Below are 22,003 nucleotides of genomic sequence, written 5' to 3' on the forward strand. Positions count from 1 at the left end.
AGTACTGTTAAAAAACCACCTAAAACTTCTTTATTTGCAGGATGAAGTTCACAAGTAAGAACTCTGCCACACATTTCACTGAAACAGCAACAATGAGAAGCCCTGTGTGAGTGACTCAACACTGGGAGGCTGAATAAATCCCTAGACCTTGAATTGGACAGGTTACAGCAGCAGGGAAATCAATTCATACAGCCAGAAGTTCTGCTTTCTTTAAGTGTGTAGCCACATAAAGTATTTGTATTCAACATACAAAAGTCAATGTAACAAACTCACTATTTAGTATCAGTCCCTGTATTAATCAAAAATATAAGCAGCAGCCTAGATCAGTATTGCAGGACTGCAACCCCTGGCTGAAATGCAGAAATCTCCCTCCTGAAACAGCCAGAACCAAACTCTCCAGAAACTGAGACAGGTGACCCAAGTCCATCCCTTGTGCACATTCCAAAAAGCAGCCAGGGAAGCATTAGCATTCACACAACCAAAATTTTCACAATGTGGAAGTAAAAAATCAGATGCTGTCTGGTATTGAGAAATAAAGATACAATTTCTTGATGACCCTTTAGCATATTTACACTTATGTGAATCATGTTACCATTTAGTATTTTAATACTTAAAATGAAAACAAAACATGGTTACTAACCTGTGGGAAGAGAGAGTAAGTTGCATTGTCAATTGTGACAGAATATAAAAATTCCCCGTCAAACCAGAGGTTCTTTCCCATGGGGGAATTCATCTTTGTCATAGCAAAGAGCTGCCCAGGGTCACAGCATTCTTCCAGCAGCTTCCTAGAGAAGGGAACAAAAGAGTAAAAGCCATTAATTGGAGCCAGCTTTGTTAATCATCCCCCCTCACACCCCTGTTCCTTCTGCCCCCAATGCTCCCAAGCCACACTTCCCAGCCAGCAGAGGAAGCACGGCACTTCTTTTGGCTTAAAGAGCCAGAAAACCTGCTTTTATTGCACAAAATCTTAGAAACAGGGGAAAAAAAATCTAAGTTTTCAGTCTGACACACAAAAAAACCCAAGATTCAGCAAAAGAAATTCCATCCTATACAGCCTGTTTTAATGGGTGAAAACTGGCCTCCAACACATACAGAAACCAGACAAGCCACTTTGAGACCTCCATCCAAGGTGCATAAACAGTCAGTTATTTATGGTTATTTCTGAGGATCAGGCCTCCCAAAAGGCCACAGCTGCAGAGTTAGGTAGGGCAGCACTGGCACCTCTCTGCACGTCCTTGTGCTGCGTTCCCAGCAGTGTCAGAGCCACCCAGGGCGATGGATATTTATAGAGAGTGGCTGTGCTCCTCAGTGCCCTGTGAAACCCCATAGCCTCTCACTCCCTCGTGTCCCAAAAATACTTCTCGGCCTCAGTACAAACTGGAGAGGTGCTGAGGGGGTTGAAGGTGATCCTGCAAATTCTGTACCACAGCAAACTCAGCAATTAATATCCTAAACCACAGAATGATGGAAAGCTCTAAAGGCCCAGAATATCCTCTATTTCCAAAGCCTGCATGGCCCTAGGAAGGGTGACATTCACAGATGGATGTAAACACACACTGCAGAATTCCACCACCACAGTTTAATATTATCATATTCATTCCCCATATATTCAAAAGGTAATCCCAAAGAGACTGGAACTATTTCCAGTGGCTGCACAGGAGATGGAAGCAGAAAAACTTCACTTATTAGTGACTACTAAAATGCTTGCTATAGCTGTTCTCCTCTGCAAGAGAGAAGATTTTATTCAAAACCATAAAGTCATCCACAAAAGTTTAAATTTAAGCATTTTTAAAAGTTTTAACGCCACTTTTCATCTCCAATAATTGGTATTTCAAAAAACACATGATTTTTCCCTATCAAAAATTGATTTTGCTGTAAGTTCATAGTTCTCTGCAAATGTGTGAGTATTGTTTTTCAGGCACATCTCAACTGAAGTAACAATAAAGTCCCCAGCTACAACATCCCTCAGAAAGCGGCAGAGTCCACAGGGCTGGAGATCCACAAGAGGACAAGCTGCTGCACGTTCCCATCAGGGTCTGATCCCCCAAAGGCTGGGACAGGGGAGCACCTGAGGCCCCTTCCCAGCCTGGCAGGTGTGGGGTGCTGGAGCTGGTTGTGTCCCTGGGAGCAGGACCCAGCTCCAGGGCAGCCACAGCAGCAATTCCCACCCCAAACCCAATGGCTTCACCCACAAGGTTCTGGAGCTGATCCTGTCCCTGGGAGCAGGACCCAGCTCTGGGCCAGCCACAGCAGCAATTCCCACCCCGAAACACCAATGGCTTCATCCACACCCACACCAAGGAAAGGCTTCACATCACCCTCCTGCTGCTTACCCAATAAAGCCTTCAGCACAGAGCTGCGAAAAACAAATTACAGTCAATTTGAAACCTCTCACTGAATAACCTTTGCAAGACAGGGTAAAACAGGCATGGAATACTGTTCTAAACACAAGATTTGACAGTGGAGATTTTTCTGGCTGTCCACAAACCAGTTTGCAGATTTTGGAAAATGATTTCTCTCTCTCAAGGGGAAAGAAAATAATTCTGCAGATTTTTCTATCCCCACAGCAACTCTTTCAAAAAACCTAAATTAATCCAAGATCAGCTGGAGCCATTTGTTACAAAGCTGTATAACACAATTACAATTTTCCAGTGAAATTCTGCAACTCACACCTCCTCTGGAAGTCTGGTCTGAGCAAAAGCACAAAGAAACCTCCAAATAACTTAGTGGAAAATTATCTAGGGAGTGTTTTATATTAATGAATCTTTTCTTAGCCAGGGTAGACTGAAGAGCTAAGGAACAGCTCTGTACAAGTCCCACCCTATTTATTAGGTGAGATATGCATCCCTCTTCCTTCCCATCCCCTAAAACAACTCCTTCCAGTTCCCATTGAATGCTTCATTAATAAACCCATTACAAAAAGCAGTAGGGGTCTCCTGGAAGGGCCACAAACAGGCAGGCCACTCGTTCAAGAATGAAGCTGTGTGCATGAACACAGAAATCTTGTTCACTCGTGTGTGCCCTCTGTCAGAAAAGAATAATTTATCCAAGGTCTCTTTCTGATCCAAATCCCAAAGTTACAAAGCCAGAAAAGCCTCATAGGAAAATTGAAAAGCAGAACAGATTCAAATCCAAACCTACAGCAGGATAGTGTGCAGGATCAGGGAGACTGAGCTGCTTGCTGAGCTTGATTAAAATGTACAGCATAAATATTATTACGGAATGTGCAGAACTGCAGCAGCCTTCAGTCAGCAGCCTCAGCTCGCTGCAAGCATTCCTCCACTCCCAGGACATAAACAACATGCCTTTGGTTCCAAGTTCTCTCCAGTTCAGAGAAGACCTATCTGTGAGGGGAATTACTATTGGGATTGAAAAGGCACTGGGGGCCCTCAGACCCAAGAGCACTTAGGGGACAAATCCCTACTTGTGAGAGGAGCAGGAGAAATGTTCCTTGGAGAATCTCACTTCAAGCCCCTCAGATTTCAGCTGTAATTGGGCACCAGGCAGGTCATTAAGCAAAAGGCAGCCTCAGCACTGAGGTCTTAACCTGAATTCATTCACAGAACTTTCATAAAACTCCCAAACTATTGATTCTCCACCTTAAGCTAACAAACTTTGCGGTCTGATTTCAGCTTGCAGACCGTCAGTGCTTAATGGCAGCCTGGTGTGACTCAAGTCCCAGTCAACAATGACACAGGAGCTATTTTGAACATCCCAAACGCAGCAAATATAGCAGCCAAAAGAAGAAAAGGCCTATTCCATGGCACGGGCTGTCAGCCAGGGGGTCACAGCTCTTTATCTGTCTCTCCCTGCAGTGGGGGTCCTGCCTCCCCAGCTGGGCACCATTCCTGCAGCTGCCCTGCGATGCTGTCCGGCACGGAGCATGGAAGCACCCCCAGCACTGCGCAAGGCAGGGGGAGCAAAGCTCCTGCTCCCAGCTTTTCCCTTTTACACCCATGCCCGTGAGCTGTGCTGCATGCATGTGAAAGAGCAGAGGGATGGGGAGCCAGCAGCAGCAGGAGGAAGGCACCTTCAAAGATGCTGCAGCAAAGCGGAGTCACCACGCCTGGAAGCGTCCAGAAAAAAAGGATGGCCCAGAGCACGTGGATGGGGAGAGGACAGGAGAGAGAGACTACAGCCTGATGCTGCTCCTGCAGCTCCCAGCAAATGCCAGCAGTGCCCTCACTGAACAAGGGCACGGATTCAACCACTGCACAAAAATGTTAACATGAGACTTAATATTTCATTACAGTATGGCTTTAATGGAGCGTTAAAATAACGACTGAGGCTCACATCCCAGTCTGAGATAAAAATAATCTGTGAATTGCTTTAGTCAGTCTCTGCCCAGCTGCCTGGAGTTAGGTGGCTTCATGCTAGCCTTGATCTGGTGACTGCAAAACAGAGCAGGATGCGGCAGCACAGCCTGACACAAACCTTCCCTTCACATGGCAGCTCCCACCCGCCCCAACTTCCCTTGCTTTGCTTTGGGATCAAATGAAAACCCAGGAAAAAAAAAGTACCTGGCTTTGGAGTTTTGGCTGGTGTCAAGACAGAGCCATCAGGCTTTCAGTCACTAGTGGTCACTTGCATTCAGTGGGGAAGGGTTGCACAGATCCCTTTCACTGCACTTTACTATTGCCCCCACCTGCGTGCTCCCGGCAGAGGCAGGGACACCCACCAGGGTGTCCTGCAGTCCTGCTTCCCAGCACGTGCATCCCCTCTGGAAACACCTCAGGGACTAAAGTCACCAGAGGCTCTGAAACACATCAGGCTTCACCAACTCCAACAGCCTCAAAATCTAATCCTGGAATTCTCCTCATTACGTCTTTGGTTAATGTTTCCACGAGGATGACACATCCCCATGTTTTTCCAAGAAGTGGCAAGGGGAAAAACCAAAATCACTGCTTAATAATGTATTGTCTTTAGAAACCCTGATCAGAGTCTGGTTTTTTTTGGCACTTCAGGTTTTGGCTCATTTATAAATATTTATTCCTCTCTCCTTTAGGAGATCCTTATAGGAGGCTGCTCAAATTTCAGCCTCCCCTCTGATGACCAAAAAAGTTGGAGTTTCCTGAATTCCTTGCTATGAACAAAGCTTTTTACTCTTTCCATAATTCCTGTGGCTATTCTCTCTTTTCCAAGACCCATGCCTAAATATTTCATTCTAAATAAAGCCTGGAAATATTATTTCTAGGGTAGCTACCCCCTGCTAACTCCAGGCACAAACTGACCTCTCATTACTCACACATCCCACACCAGAACAAAAATCCAGGCTCGTATCCCAAGTCCCAGAGCAGGCAGCAGCCAATGCCTGCAGCTCTAAGAGAGCCCTCTCAAACACCACATAATGACCATTTTCCTGGCCATTTTTCTGCTCCAGGCTGGCAGCCTGGGAATTTTATGGCACTCCAGAATTCTACAAAGCCATCCAGTAACAGTAAAATCACTGGTTCTACTACAGTCTGTGGGCTTGGAGCTGCAGCTGACATTTGGCTTCTGAACATTCTGTGCAAACATTGCTGGGTTTGGTCACACACACTGAATTTGTCTTTGCTAGAATTCTCTTTTCCTAAAAAGCTCAACCTAATCCTTGCAACTGGGGATTAGCATGAGGAATTCACTGAGACTTTGGGGTTCTCATGGTGTTTAAAGCACCTTAGTACCCCAGGCGTACCACCCCACTCAAGATAAATTGGAAATTATCCTCAGCACAAGTGTTAGGGAACGTGATCTCAAAACCTCCCTGCTAAGGAAGATCAGCTGGACAACCACCAAATGGATAAGAGAATGGCCAGTGCAAGTGCTCTGGACACCCACAAAAGCACGCCAAACTGGGATTTTGGGACAACAGGCAGAGCTGGAGCTCCAGCTGAGACTCAGCTTTGCCAAATCCAGCATCTAAATCAGGAATACATTGCTGTGCAGAGGTTCACTTGTGAAAACACCGAGTTACCTACACTTGGAGAATAGCTCTAAAAGCAACAAAAAACACATATGAGAAGAGTGGATAGCACAGAGCAGAACAGAGACAATCTGCTTTACTCCCCAGCCAAGGGCTCTGCAATATGGGAAGATTTTATGAAGAATGAAGTCATGACCGTATTCCTCCTCACATTTATTGTTATATTGTTCCTTGGTGCGAAGCTCTCAGCCTATTTCAATGCCTCCTGCAGCAGTTCCTGGAGTCTGGACTTGACAAGGATCATGCAATATTTCCCCAACTTCCTCAAGAGAGGAGAGTTGTCAGGACACCAGGAAGGCTGCAGGCAGTAAATCATGCCTGGCACTGCAACCTGCATGAAAGGCAAGAGGCAGCACAGCAGAGACCACAGAATAAGGACAATTCATGGAAAACATCTTCATTAGCTTAGCAACAGAGCTGCTGTGACTTTTGAAAGTAAGAAATTAAACTACAAATTAATGATAATTTGCTACAAATTGTGAAAATAATAGTTGGGGAGGAAACTATGAAATCAAAAACTTGCACCTTTACTCCATCATCAGTATCTTTTTAGGATTTTCCAGGCTTTTTTGAGGTGCCCAAAAGGGAAACAAAGTATTTTATTTAACCTGAGAATATAGTTTTCAGTACCTACTTTGGTTTATCCAGAGAATATTTGGGTTTTCATCACCTATTTTAAAATCACTGATCTGTGGTGCCACCCACACAGTATAGTTCACAGTTCTGCTTCCCAGACTGCAAAAGAAATAGAAAACTGTTTTTCCATCCTGTGGGATGATATGGTTACCCTATCCTGGCTGCCTTGGCCTTGAGCAAACACACCCTGCTGCCTTCCAGAAGGCAAAATCTGAGCTGGCAGTCACTGCAGCACCTCATCCTCATCTCTGACTGTGTTTAACTCCACTTTTTTTAATACAAAAGTGATACATTTTTCTTCCAGGCACATTCAAAGTGCTATAGAAAGCGAGGGATTTGACTTTGATTGCAAACTTAGGCGTATTTAGATTGGAGAAATACAGATGAGGCTAAAATGTGGCAGGGACTACCTTTTTGATTGAACAATGTTTGTGAACGAGAAGAACCCAGGATACAGAGCTGAGAGAATTCAGATTTCTCCACCTGGAGAAGTGAAGGCTTTGGGGTGACGTCATTCTGGTGCCTGAGGAGAGCCTACAGGAACGATGGAGAGGGATGATTCCCAAGGGTCTGGAGTGAAGGACAGGGGGAATGGCCTCACACTGCCAGAGAGTGGGCTTGGATGGGATATGGGAAGGAATTGCTCCCTGTGAGGATGGTGATGCCCTGGCACAGGCGCCCAGAGCAGCTGTGGCTGCCCCTGGATCCCTGGCAGTGTCCCAGGCCAGGCTGGATGGGCTCTGAGCACCCTGGGATGGTGGGAGGTGTCCCTGCCATGGCAGGGGATGGAATGGAATGATCTTTGAGGTTTGTTCCATCCCAGGCCATTCCAGGATTCTGTAACTGAGTCAATAAAAGCCTACCAGGTCACGTGACAAGCTTTCAGTTGACCTTCCCTCCTGCCGATTCTTTTACTAAAATATGGAGCAGCTTTGATCTGAAAAGCTACTGCCACACAGAATTGTTCACTTCCATCCAGAAAAACACGTTTTGATTCATGCAAAATTGTCTCAAACCCCTATGCACAAAGCCTGCTTGCAAACTCTGAAATACAAATTATAAGGTATGAACTCTAGATTATGAATTCTAGGGCTTGGTCAGAGGAGGTTTTTCTCAGACTCTCCTATCAGATGTATAAAAGAGTTGTATGATCAGGAAACCACCAAAAATTGTGACTAGCAATAGCGAAGATATCCAAATTATTCATGCAGTAAAATCTACGGGAATGCAAGATGTCTCTGAGCAGCAGCCCCCAAATACAGCTGTGCCCACAGCAGCCACAGAGCTCCAGCTGTGCCACAGCAGCCCCACAGGGCTCCAGCTGTGCCCACAGCACTGGAAATGCAGACTGAGCTCATTCCAATCCCTCCCCACAGAGAGGGGCACAGCTTTTAGGGTGGGCTCCATCTCAGCCTGCCCTCCCTGATGGCCACGGAGGCAGGAGTGCCTCAGGTACACCCATGCACATCTGCCAGCTTTATTCTCTATTCCAGCCCAGAGCCAGGCCAGCTGCTGCAGATGCTGGGGAGTCAGAGGGGGCTCCTGCAGCAGAGCTGAGCTCTGAGGAGGGGGCTGCAACCCCCATGGAGGATCCAGCAGCCCCATGTGATGGGTTTCCACCTCTGCGCACACATCCCTCACCAGAGGAGCTGGAGCAGCTGCACTGACAGGAGATTTTGTCACAGAGCATTCAGAGGCAAAGGGAGCGGGCAGGGGAGGAGATTAATTGCTACATGTGCTATCCTTTTTTTTCTTTTAATCTTATAAACCTGGCAGGAGGAGAGCAGTTTTCACAGATATGAGGTGAAATTAATGACCAGCTGTCCTGCAGACAGCAGAACCATCAATGGAGACACAAAGTTACACTGCATGAGGCGCTGCTGCAGGAGGCAAAAATCAGCTGTTCTCATTCCTTCCCTCCTTCCTTCCTAAGAAGTCACTGCTTTCTTTGTGCCACCTCAAGCACAGAGAAATACTTGGCCTCAACAAGGACACAGGGCGGCTGTTTTCTTTCAGGAGAAGGAGATTCACTAAAAATTAATTGAGCAGCTCTAATCTTACATCTGAGCTTGCACTAAAGCGCTGATGGGTCCCCCCTGGATGCAAGCAGTCAATTATCACACCACAGTGACTTCTCCACCTGCTTCTGCAGGGCAGATGAGAGCCCTGTAAGTAAAGCTCCTTGCAAAAGTGCCCCCGTGCTCCAAGCCAAAACACTCCATCAAGTGCTTTTCACTAATTTGATCAGTTCAGTCATGGCCCTTGATAAAAAAGGTGAACAAGACAAAAAGAAAACAAGAAGTTCCTTCGTTAGACAGATTTCCTAAAAGCTGAGGCAACAGAAATGAAGAGGAAAGGAATACTCCTGCACTTGTCACTCCGAGTGGTTTCTGATGCAAAGCCTGTATGTGACCCAGCAGCCACTGCCTACACATGTGACAGAGACAAGAATATGTGAAAATACCCCAGGAAAAGGCATGGAAAAACAATGTATTTTCAAAGGCATCTGGAGGTGCACATCTGGAGAACAGTTTTAAGCCATCAAAGATGGATTAATAAATCTGAAGGAACAGACTGAAGGAAGCCCAGATCTGAAGGGAAACTTGTTCCTGTCATTTCTCAGACACTGCTTCCCACATCCCATAACTCTCAATTGTTCAGGAGTGGAACGGGTTTTGCCTGGCTGGCAGCATCCATCTGATGCCTAGCAGCCAACAGGATGAGCTGATCAGCCAAACAAAACAGGAAACCTTGGGCGTGACCTCTCTTTTTTATCCAGGTTTCCATTGAACTGGTAGGAACTCACTACCCTTAAGACTTCTATTATTCTGTTTCCTTTGGATGAAATCTGCCAGTCAGAGAAATTTCTTACAGTGAGTGGGTTATGATTTGAGATTTCAGTTATATCACATTTCCTACTGCCTGAAAAGGCAAAAATAATCCATAAATGCCAAATAATGCCTTGCTTTAGCCTCCTTGAGGTGGACACTGACAGAACAGTGTGCTCTTTGTTGCTCCCATACACCCAAATTACACACCAGTTAAGCTGTAATAGTCTGGTTTTGGGTGAGAGCCAGGATTTAATGCACCACCAAGCACTGACACTGGACTCCACTCGCAGCCCGAGCTGCTGCCACTGTCAGCAGCTGAGCCCCAGCTGGCCTGGGACCCAGAGATGCTTCTGAGCTGAGCTCAGGGCTCCTTCTGAGCGCTGACAGATGGCCTCCAACAGATAAACAAGAGCAGTAAAACCGTCAGATAAAAACAGAGCCCTTCATCTGAAACACCCCTTGAACTTGCAGCTCCTCTGTTCGCAGCTACAAGATTCATTTTTGAAATTTTGCTAATGTGTTTTAGGCTTGCCTGAGCACTGGCTGCCATAAAGTCACGAATGCAAGCACTTTGCTAAAGGCACTGATAGATTAAAATAAAGGAAAGACATATCTAAACCAGAACCTCTTATTATCAGAAACTCCAATTCCAGATCTTGTTGAGTCTCTTTTGGTGAAGCCACAGAAAAAGTTCCGTGGCAGTCACCTTGCACCCATATTGAACCCCATCACAGTTGGATTCTTTTGCCTCTTTACAGACCTCCTGAAAGGAGGTGGGCTCTCCCCCGCTCTGGGTTGAGATGAGTCTGTTCCTACAGGGAAGATCAGCTGAGCAGCTTTCACAAATCCCCTCCAGACACCCGTCCCAAGAACAAGAGGCCACACTCCCTGTTTGCCTTCACACCTTTCTGCTGTAGGCCCAGTGAAACCCAGAAATCAAGTTTATTGATGATCATCAGGGACTCTTATGATGAAACAAAAGCAGAAGCAAGTTCTGGATCACAGAATTTCTTTTCGCTCCTCTCCTACTCCCATTCCCAGGGGCTGAGTGACAGCTGTGTGCTGGATTAATTGATTTGAGATGGTCACAGCTACATCCTGCTCTCAGGAAAGTGATTTTTTTTCTTTCTGAACATATGTGAGTAACAAACACTGCCTTACTCCTGCTAGCCCCACGTTAGAAAGGACAAATGCTGGTGCAGAAGTCATCTTTTGCCATTTGGTCTAACAGTGCTGCCAGCTTACCAACAACTGTAAAATGCCTCTTGTGATTACCCACAGCATCCTCAAACCTCCTCTCTATCCTATGGCAAAGAAACCCCAGGAGTCTCTGACAGGAGGTGGGGAAGGGTCCAGGAGACACTTCATGAGTTTCCTCCTCCCACATCCCCTCATTTCTGAGCCTCTCCACTCCTTCACTGGCCACCCAGCCTGAGCTGAGTCCCTGTTCAGCCACAGCTCATCCCCTGCTCACCACAAACACCCCCTGGATTCCAGGGCTGCAAAACACTGGGAATTCCCTGGCTTGGACTGAAGTAGTGGGGATCTGAGCACTCCTGCTGCATCCAAACATTGATGCACATTTCTGTTACTCAACAAAGACATGCTGGGGCTTATCATCTGAGCTATTCCAGACCCAAAAAGACATGGCAGAACTTCCCCCAGCCCACAAGAAAGAATTTTCCAGCGTAATCAAGGAGCATAAACCTGGCTTTCACTACAAATATTCATGTGGTGCTGAAAGCAGGGTTTCCAAAACTCACCCTTCCAAAGCACCCAGAAGTTCGCAGGCAGCACTACAGCTTGTGAGGGCTCTCAAACAGTCCTTACATATCATACATTATATAATCCAAACAGCCCCAGCCATCCAGCTCATCACATGTTCACAACTCTCAACCCAGTGCACACTGCCATCACCATTCAGGAAATGGCATTTGGCAGCACTCTGCAAACAGGGAGCTACACAACACACCACACACAATGTTTAGTGGCTCTGGGTGGGGAGGTTTCCTGTGCAGGCACAGGGCAGCAGCACAAGTGGAAAACAGAGAGCTGGCAGTGAAAAAGGAGAGGTGAGCACAAGGGAGGAAGCATGTTTGGGTCTGTCCTAATCCGACCAGTTTGCTGTGAGTAAATCAGGAATGCACAAACCCCATTACCCAGAGCAATCAAACAGCTTCCCAGGGGATAAACATGATTTATGTACTATGTTCTTACAGGCCTGAAGCCCTGGCAGAAAATGTAATTTATCCAACTTCCCCCTCTGCCCAATCTGGTGGCCTTAACAAGCTCACACTCCGTGTGAGATTAGACTTCCTAAAAGCCTGTCAAACTCAACCACAGCGATTACTGCATGCTATGGCTCCCACCCACCCCGCCAAGATGTTTTGTTTTCCATCCAGCTCTCCTGCCTCTGCCAGCCTTGCTCCAGCTGTACCATCACATCTCCCCTCATGCCCAGCATCAGAGGGGGCGTCTGGAGAACCCTGGGCTTCCAAGGGCAGTGGAGCAGCTTCAGGAAATGCTCCTGGCAGAAACCACGTCTGGAGTTTCGCCTTCCCCTCCTCTTTCTGACTGAGCTTCCCATCCTTCACAGACTTCTTTATTCTGAGAGAACACAGCTACAGAATATGCTAGAGTAAAGGTAGTAAACAGGAGCTGCCAAGCACACTACAGCAAAGCAAAACACACCACCTTGGAATGCCTGCAGGAGTTATATATACTGCAACACTGCGAAATTCTAAATTAAAGCCAAGCCTGACGAGTTTGACATATACAGCCACACATATCACAGGAAACTATTTTGGGTTGAAGCACTGTTGGAATTCCTAAGTTTAATTAGCTGCCATGCTCCAGATTTCACAGACTACCCGTAATCCAAAGAAATCTAAATATTAAAAACACTTGAACTAGGCTCTGAAAAGATCTGAGGGAGGAATTTCTAAACCAGCTCTTTCCAAGGAGACATGAAACTCACACATGCAGTCTCCCAGGCTAGTGCATCCAACCCGAGTTTTCTTTCACCCAGGAGCCCCCACCCACCATTCCCAAAGAGCGAGGCGCAGTGCTGGGGACAAACCTCCTTCAAGAGACTCCAGGAAACCCCTGGATCACAAACTCTGGGTCCCCTGGGAGACTTGCATCTGTCTCCCTGACAGCCTCAGGAAGGTCAGCTGCTGTCTTATATAGTGAGAGTTCTATTATCATGATGGGGCAAGGATTCCATATGCCAGAGTTCCATACCTCCTCGATGTTTCCCACAGGCAGCTCCTCTAAGCACTGGCTGCTCCTGGTCCTTGCAGCAGCCATCTGACTCCAGACCCCATCAATCCACTCTTGTATACCACTGTTCTTATTGGCTACAGGTGTGGCCTGTTACCATTAGGCTTGCTCCTAATTTTTAGGAATTGGCTCAGCTGCAACTCTTTGGGGGATAAGATGACATTCTATACCACCTTCATACTGTATCCCCCTGCAGCTCCCGGAGTGCTGTGAGCAGCCTGGCAGACCTCTGGCGTGTCAGGGATCAGTTTTGGTGCTGGTATTGATGGGCCAGCTGCAGCTCAACCACTGCTCCCCAGCAGAGAGCCCTGACTGGGGAGATGCCATCCATCAAAGCCCTGGCCCATGGCACACTGCAGTCAGGATCCCCAGGGCAGTGAGGAAGGGAGGAGGCAGACTCTCTGGTTATTGATCGATCCGGAACTCATCAGTTGGCACTGGAGGAAGCTCAATCCTTCAGGAACACTGTGGGAACTGTGCTGGGAACAGGAGACCCCCAGCCCCAGGACACGCTCTCTATCTGACCCCTCTGTCCCCAGCTTCCTGGGGCAGCTCTGGCCTTGTTGCACAATGAACTGGCAGAACCTGTGGTTTTCCTTCCTGCTACCAAGCAAAGATAAAAATGTGCCCTATCAGGAAGATAAATGTCATCTCCTGACCTGCATGAGCAGCCTCCCATGGTCTCACCTACAGGATGTGCCCTGCACAGAAGTGAACCCAAAATGCTTTTTTCTTTGACCCAGCCTCAGCTCCCAGGCTGATCCGAGAGCATCCTCCAGCTGAGCAGTCCAACTGACACCTTGTTAGGTCTCAAACTCATCTTGAAAATTCACCTTGCAGCTCAATAATGCATGACAAGTTACAGAGCTCTACTGCATCATGACCAGTTGCTCTATGCTACTCATTTCAAGAAACTTATACAGTGAATTATTTAGGGGAAAAAAAAGGATCAGTTCAGAAGCAACAACTGAACAATTTTAGAGAGCAATAATCCAGTTTCCACAGCAATTAAACTGTTTACCACAGGGTTGAAGATGAGCTATTTAGTTTTCAACAGCATGGTGACATTTTGTTTTCTGGTACAATGTCAAAAGCTAAAAATCAACCAGATAAAAAAGCAAATTATTACAAAAAGGGTGTATGAGCCAAAGAAGAAGCATCTTTTAAAAGCAATTAAGCAGCAATCTAAGAATATGAGAAATATATTTAAGAAGTAACCATTCCAAGAACACTTGCACTTCCTTAATTAAGCATAATGAAGGAATTGATTGTTTATGTAAGCTCCAAGAACATGGAAGGTTGTTGTAAGTAACAACAGTAATTTGGAATGAGCGTTGAACTAAGTTAGTACAGGCTAAATGAAGTCTCAAAATGCTAAGGACCTGAGACATTGATTTATTTGGGACATCATACTACTCCTGCATTTATTGCATGACTCTTCTGCAGCATTTGGTGCCAAGCTTTGACAGAGACAGGAAACTAAACTTAAAGGACCTGATGTAGTAATTAGTCCTGCTGAAGGCATTTCTGAGTTTTTATGCACTGCAATAAAAGTCCACTATCAGCAGATTTATGCTGCGCACCTCTCACAAATCTGCAGATCCCCTCAGGGTTCCCAAACCACTGGGAGTGGGCACGTTTGGGGCAGGAGCTACACAATGGAAGTGCTGCAGAAGAGACAAGAGCAGCACCCAGAGCCAGAGTGCCCCTGCACAGCCAGGTCCCTGGGGACAGGCTGGCATGTCACACAGACCTGCAGCAGCTCCCTGTCCCTGCTCTGGGGACAGGCTGGCATGTCACACAGACCTGCAGCAGCTCCCCATCTGCCCCACACAGCCCTGACCTCCCCAGAGCTGCCCCAAAGCCTGGAACCCCATCTGGCCAAGGGCACATGGCCCAGGAGCTCTGCAGTAGCTGAGCACCCCCGGAACAGAAAGCTGGGAGCTTTGTGAACACACATTTATACCCATGCCATGCCAGCAGTGTGCCTGATCCTGCTGGAGCAGACAATGAGGAGTCGCCTCATCAGAAATGCAGTGTCTGCATGCAGCCAGAACAAAGCATGCCTCGTTCCCAAGTCTCACCCCAAAACCACAGTAACCAGCCCCACTTTGAGATAGAAGTCAAGGAATTGCCTGCTGTAACTCATCATCCCTCAGCCTGAGCTGCTGGTGCCCCAAAGGACAAGCTGACCCTCAGCAAACAAAGTTCACTGGATGCCAAGCCTGTCTAGCTGGCAAAATTCAATCAGAGAATGAAAAAAAGCAGAGCAGCAAATGTTGTTTTCCTGTCTTTTTGCTAACCATATGGACATTTTCCCTAGCACAGCTCTTAAGTAGGACAGGTACCAGAGATAGCTGCAGTGAGTGGGCTGTACTCCACATATTTCATCACTCCACTTCCAAGCCTCACCACCTCAACAGTCATCTCTAGAGCAAAATGATTCTCCTCCCCTGTGGCATGAAAATGCCCTCTCCTATTATGGTTTCATAGCCTCTCTCATACCTCTGGCCATTGAAACTGGACCCTCAATCTACTCAAGTGATCTGCTTCCATCTGACACTCGAGCTTCCTCCCTGAAATTATCGTTTACCTCATGCTGTTTTAATTAATTGTTACCTCCTTGGGTAACCTTGCTTAACCAACAGAGCAGTCCTTAAATTGTCCACTTCACTGAATGTTTCACCCTTACTTGATTGCTGCTCTGATTTAGCCACATACTTGTTCTCAAATTTCCTAACTGTAGTCTTTCTCTGCTATTCTGCTTCACACAAATGTTTATTTTATTCTCTGCTCTTTGTGTTCTTCTTCAGTGCCCCTGCTGCCACAAACTCCTTGTCTCTACTGTGTTAAGCCCTCTACCAACCTTCCACCTCCCTTCCAACCTCACAAGGCTTCTCCATCTCACCACCTTCCCTCCGGCCCTCCAAGAGCATTTTCCTTCCTTCTGGAGCACCCCTTCCACAATCCTTTCCTTCCAGCTGACAGGAGGGCTCTGGCACTTCTCCCAGGAGAAAATTCAGCTTCTAAATAAGAATGGGTGAAGGAAGGCACCCTGCCCTGAGAGCAAGGCTAGAGCTGGCAAAGCAGGACAAGGACAAGGCTAAAGCTGGCAGAGCTGTGCCCCTGCCCAGCACCTGCTCCCTCCCACCCCACACTCCTGTCACCAGGGATGGAAGAAGCTGGGGGATCTGGGACACAACCAGAGCCCAATTTGCACCACTATTTATAGAACATATTACTCTTTCAAGTGGGAAGAGCTGCTGGTGACAGCTGAGGTGGTTCTGGAAAGGATCCAGAGCATTGAGGCAATCCTTTTCCAGAACACCAGGGCACAGGCTGGTCTGGAGCTGGCATGCCTGTGGTGTCACCTGTAAGTCCCCAAGGGCCAGCAGGCACAGCCAGCACCTCGGGCAGCACCAGGGAAAGCAGGGAAACCTCCCAAAGGTGTCCCCTTTCCAGAGGAGGTGCAGCAGCTTGCTCAGGAATAGCACAAGCCCAGAGGACTCGGAGTGCTTTCCTCTGGGAGTTAACTTTCTGAAGGTTTATGGTCTTTTACAGCATTAACATTTAAAAGCTGCTCCTAAAAAGAGCAAGCAAAAATCCTAAACATCCTTCAGGAAATTTATCCAACATATCTACTCAGGATGAGGATAAAAGTAAAAAATCCACTAAATAAATCATTCAACCTACTTAGTCCTGCAACGAGGCATCTTAAGACAGGAATATTGCCTGAAAGTTGGTTTTAAAATACTTTTAAAGTCGTGTTTATGTGCTCAATCAGTTGTCCAGAGCGTTGTGGGAGATCTTCCTCTGCAATACATTCAGCCCATTCACTTCAGACCCAAAGAGGTGATGATGAAATAACAATGCCTGCCTATTTCTTCCTTAAACTTGCTAAAAGCTGGTCTGTTCCTAGCAGTTATCCAGGTTTTTGAGAAACACCTCTACACTGGCAGCAATTCACGAGTGGAAACAACTTCAAGACTTTGGGGTTTCTTCTGAATTTCTCTAAGGCAAAACAAGTTATTGATCTTGAATGGAAGGGAGCAAGAGTCTCACCAGGCAGACTGCAGAGACACCGCCTGAAACCAAAGCACAAAGCTGAAAGCTCTCTGGGAAAGAGCTGATTAAGCTCCAAAGTGCTGAGAAAGCTCCAATTCACCGAGGGTGAGCCCTGATTTCAGGTGACAGACACTGCCCATGCCACAGAAGAGCCCAGCAGCCCACGTCCCCACACTGCAGAGGGAACTCAGCTTTTCTCCCTGGTGCAGATCTGCTGTTCTGCAGCACATGAGACAACTGATTTTGCACTCAATTTGTAAAACCAACTCAACATTTTCCCACAGATTAGGTGGGGAACAACAACAAACCCAACCCTCTTAGTACAAGACTTTCAGTAGCAATGGCCTGTTAGACAAGTGAAGCACAAAACAGTTTGTTTGTGAGAGAAACAGTTTGTAAATGAGAGAAAGGATCAAAGACCCAAGGCAAAAATAAACATGTTCTCAGATGCTGGACCCATTAGCAGTTACTGAACTACAGTAAATAAGTGTTTTCCACTTGTTCTCTTGTCTAAACAGATCTATCAAAACACAATTTCTCTATTGATAGGTTCAGTTCCTCGCTGTTGTTGCCATTTGCGGATCAGAAAGCTCCAGCAGCACTCTGCCATTCCCTTCTGGATACACTGAAGGCAATGGCTGAAGCAGGACAGGAAGCATAACAACCCCATGTGCATTTCCACTGCCTCATCCAGCTGGGCACACATAAACCTGGAGATGTTCAGCATTTGTCCATAAGGCTCAGCAAGTGTGTTTGTGCTGGATGCTTGCTGGCTGCCAAGACAAAATGTTCAATAATATGACCTATGAAGGAATGCCCAGATTAGTTTTGTTTCTCTTATTCCCTTCGCTGTTGCAGTTTCCTTAATTAAAAAATGCATCTAATTATAGGCTGATATGTAATTCTCACTATAGCAATCCCTAGCACTTAAAAACTGTGAGTCAGGCCCCCAAAATGATGATTAAGCACAGAAATGAGGCATCTGAATTACAACAACCCACACTGGATTTTTACTTGCCTTTTGGGGGCCAAGCCACCATTCACATTTCCAGCACTTCCCTGCAGTTATGAGGGCTCAAACATTCAGTTTCATTTCCATGCCATGAAAACAAGACTGTCACAAAGTCCTGATTGCAGGAGCTGGCACAGCTCTGCAAGGGGGGGCATTCTCCAGGTTACACTGAGCACCCCCAGCCTCAAATCCTTCAGCATCCTTTGCCCCGAGGGAGGAGTGAGCATCCCCAAGCCAGGTGAAATTCTGCAGGGGCATCCCCTGGCCTGCTGAGCCTCAGAGCCTGAAAACAGCTGGGATCCTGGTCCTTGGCAAAAGCTGCTCTCCTCATAACCCTAAATACTGACCACCACAGTGATAAACCTTAAATCCCTCTCCAGGTAACTGAGGAATTGTTTCTGAGAACTTACAGGTGAGCTATCTGCTTTACAGACAGGTCGACAAACCAAAGCTTCTCAACCAATTTCTTAATTCTATCATTAAAATCACACAGTCTAAGAGCAAATAAAAATTAAATACAGTATATATTTATCTCAAAATTGTTTTTCAAATCAATCTTTAAACAAGCTGTAGACAGAGTGTTCACTTGATCATTCCCATTCTCATCTGATCCAACCACATTCCTCTACTCCTGCCTCATAAATATTGCATCTCCTTTCTATCCCATGTTACAGCCACACCCTAGAGAGATGAATTCTCATGCTTTTTACATTGCCATTAGGTACTAAACAGCACAACACAGGAGACTGCAGGGTCTGAACCTCGCTCAGACAAATAAGGAGGTAACATTGCCTGAGTGGATGGCAGGAAATCACCCACAAGGAGCAGGGATAACCTACAGACTGCATTCCAATTAGGAATGTCTGCTGCAGCACTCACTGTTGGCTCAGTTGTGACAGAACTCACAGGTGCAGCAGCAAATCTGACATTCACCAGTAGCTGGCAATTCATTCTTTATACTCTAAGTAACTGCGAGCTACTATCCAGGAACAGGATTAATAGCCCTAGTGAATGCTGCACATGGAATAAAGAGCTCTTCTATTCTCTCTGAAATAGATAAATGCTTCAATGGAAGTCCTAGGAAGAAGAAAACCACTGAAACAAACGCATTTCCCACATCACAAGCAGTGAGCTGGTGCCCCAGGCTGTAGCAGCAGGGAGAGCTGTACCCACCAAACCCTGAGCTCAGTTACTGGGGCACCCCATAGGAACAGTCACAGAGCCTGCACTCACCCAGGGAAATCCTTTCTTGGCACGGCAGCGCAGCCACAACCAACACCCAGGGAGGCTCCAAGGGTCTGCAGTGCCCTCCAGCCCAGCCCTTTGTGCCCTGCTGCTGATGCAGTGCACCTGTGTGCCCTGTGGGGTTGGGCAGTGCCCCTCAGTGCTGCTCACCTGTGCTGCACAGCTGGAGCCAGCTGGGGAGGATTGGGCACAGCCCACCCCAACCAGCCCTGACTCTGCCTACAGTGCTCCATCCCATTAACACCTGCACTGACCCACGGGAAACCCACCCCAGGCATCAGAATTCATCATGTGCACAGCCAGGATCTCACTGCACACCTCCCTGGAAGGAAAATCCTTCTGAGCACAGAATGTCTCTCTGCAAGCTTATGGCACTGTAAAAATAATAATTTCTGGACAACGATAATTTTTCACAGAATTCCCAACCAGCACCAGTGGTGACCTAGACCTGAAGTTGAGTTACAGGAGATAACCATGCCATGTACAGAGTTTCCTCAATTCCCTTTACACCTCTGCTTCCTTTGCTGTACAGAAGTCCATGGGGAACCAAAGCCCAGTGCGTCCTGCAGTTCAAAGCAGGAGCACTGAAACCCAGATGAGTGACCCCAATAGTCCTCACCCCATTTGCCATTGGGCCTAAATCTGAGTGCCTCACTGAGAAAGGCAGAGAGCTTTGAGTTCAGCATCACCCCTCACTGCACATCTCGGCCTTTTGGACTGGTTTCCTCAACTCTCCTGGCATTTCTGAGCACTGCCCAGAGCAGAGGGTCCCTCATCACCCTGCCCTGGGACACCACCACAGCACCAGCAGAACAAGGGAACCTCCAAACACTGAGGCAGATGGAACAGAATTCCCAGAACTGACATTTGGCCAAGATGGACTGCATAGGAAAATATTAAAATCTTTTCACTGGAGAAAAAAAAAGTCTTGTTTGTTTGTCTTCCATCTCTGACAGGAAATACAAAGCTGTTATTTCTCTATTACAGCAATGGCCACTCCTGGCATTCCAGAAATATGCAGAGCAAGTTTTTCCCACAGGAAACCAAGGAAAATAGCTGATGATCTGTTTTCCCAGCACTCCTTAAAGTACAGGAGATCTATATAGCAACTATTAAATGAAAGCTGGTGGTGCTTTCTCGGAGCAGAGGCAAGCTGGTAAGTAAAGCCTTCATCTTGCTAATAGGTGAAGGCAGAGTCTGGAATCTACCTGGAAAGCCTGATAGCCAACTGCTGGAACATCAGGGATGCAAAACAACAGATGCCCTGATCATCAGTGGGAGCTGCAGGACTCTGGACAAGGGTACTGCTAGTTCAGATGGGGAAGGACAGAGAGGAGTGAATAATTTCACACGAGTTCTCTGTATCCCCGCTGTGAACGTTTATTGGACAATTCTAAAAGGTGCCACTCCAGTTGTCTGGGGCTCCCCTTGAACTGAGGAGGGCCTCAAGCAGCTTAAGAATGGGAATAGACTGAAGAAGAGGCGCAGGGGAAAATAGAAGGAAAAATAAAAACACAATGGTTGTTCAGGAAACGTTCAGGATGCTTTCAGCAAACATGAAGGACATTAAAAATGTTAACCATTTCTATTCAGCTGTTCCCAGCAGCTTTAAAAGCCTCACTGTAGCCACATCTCCATTTGAAAAGAGCATCTCTAAACCAAGAAATTAAGGAGGGCATTTTCCAGCAAATGGAACAAAAGTCAAAATAAAAGTCTGTTGATGTAATGCAATAACAACAAAAACCCCACACCATTCTGCTAGCCATAAAATATTGTATAACAATCTAATTTCATAACTTTCACCTTTATCCCGAATGGAGCAGTGGGAAAGTGACCTCCAGAATCCTGCTGAAAGCCGGGATTTAATTCTCCACAATATAATTCACCTTGTTAAAAATTTCAAATACCACTAAGGTCAAGGCAATGGGCACAGCTTCTCCAGGAAGCTCAGAGCTTCTGTAGCAAACACTTCACAGAAAAAATGCTTTGCCAGGGTCCAGGGACTTATCAGTGCCTTGTCCCACCCCATCTGCTGTTTATCTAATCAGGTGAAATTCCAAGATCTGGGAGAAGAACCTCTGGTCTTCTGCGTGTAGAAATCGTGACAAGACAAAAGCTGAACCCACACTGAGGTTTACAAACACTACTCAGCTTGGATTAATGTGCTTCAGTCTGAATTCAACTGTATGCAGCTGTGTTAAAATGATTTAGCACCAGGAGCAATTTCCTTATGTTTTGAGAACCCCATGCAGCATACAGAAAAATATTAACATATACCCAGGGATTTAGAATTTAAGGTTTTTTTTTTTGGTGCTCAGAAAACTGGAACAACAGAAGTCTGCAGTCAAAACAGCTTCCTCATTTCAGTGAGGTTGATCCTCACTGGGCAAAGACAAATTCCAAAGGGTGAAAGACAATTCATTTTCCATGCATCTACCTACTAGCAACTAGCCTCAAAAATAGGAATTTTCATATATGTCACTGAACACACGTCAAACGGGAGCAGCACTCCTGGCTGCTCTGAGGATGAAAATTACAAGGAGAGGAATAAATCACCCACTGCTCCGTTGGATGGGTGATTCAGTGCCCACTGCACAGCAGAGAAAGGGAAAATCTAAATGGGAACATCCAAACATGCAGCAGTGCCTGGTGTGTCCATAGCAGACCTTGGGGGTCCAGCTGGGTAACCTGAATTCCAGCAAAGTCCCCAGAGCCTGGCTGTGGGCCTTTGGCTGCTCCCAGCCAACAGGAAAGGAGCCTCAGGGAGCTGGCCACATCCTCCCATATCTGCTGGCAGACTGGGCTTTGTACAAATCCAGAGGAGAGCAGCAATCCAACATGGTGCAGGATACCAGGGATCTCAGCAGCCTGTTTCATCAGCACTGCCAACCAGAGTCTGCAAGAAAATGCTGCTTAGGGGCAAGGAAGGAGAGAGCAGGAGCTGCTGGAACTCAGGAATTTAAATCAATT

The 22,003-nt window shown here is 46.6% G+C and overlaps 1 protein-coding gene across 1 annotated transcript in view; it reads right to left on the reverse strand.

Annotated features, from left to right (window-relative positions):
- ST8SIA1 (ST8 alpha-N-acetyl-neuraminide alpha-2,8-sialyltransferase 1) overlaps window positions 1–22,003 on the reverse strand; it is a 92,404-nt gene that overhangs the window by 65,970 nt on the left and 4,431 nt on the right. The window contains exon 2 of the mRNA XM_030959409.1: window positions 641–785. Within this exon, the coding sequence (XP_030815269.1) occupies window positions 641–785 (145 nt within the window). The remainder of the gene's footprint in view (window positions 1–640; window positions 786–22,003) is intronic.

Source organism: Camarhynchus parvulus, chromosome 1A (assembly GCF_901933205.1).
Source record: "Camarhynchus parvulus chromosome 1A, STF_HiC, whole genome shotgun sequence".
Taxonomy (NCBI): Eukaryota; Metazoa; Chordata; class Aves; order Passeriformes; family Thraupidae; genus Camarhynchus; species Camarhynchus parvulus.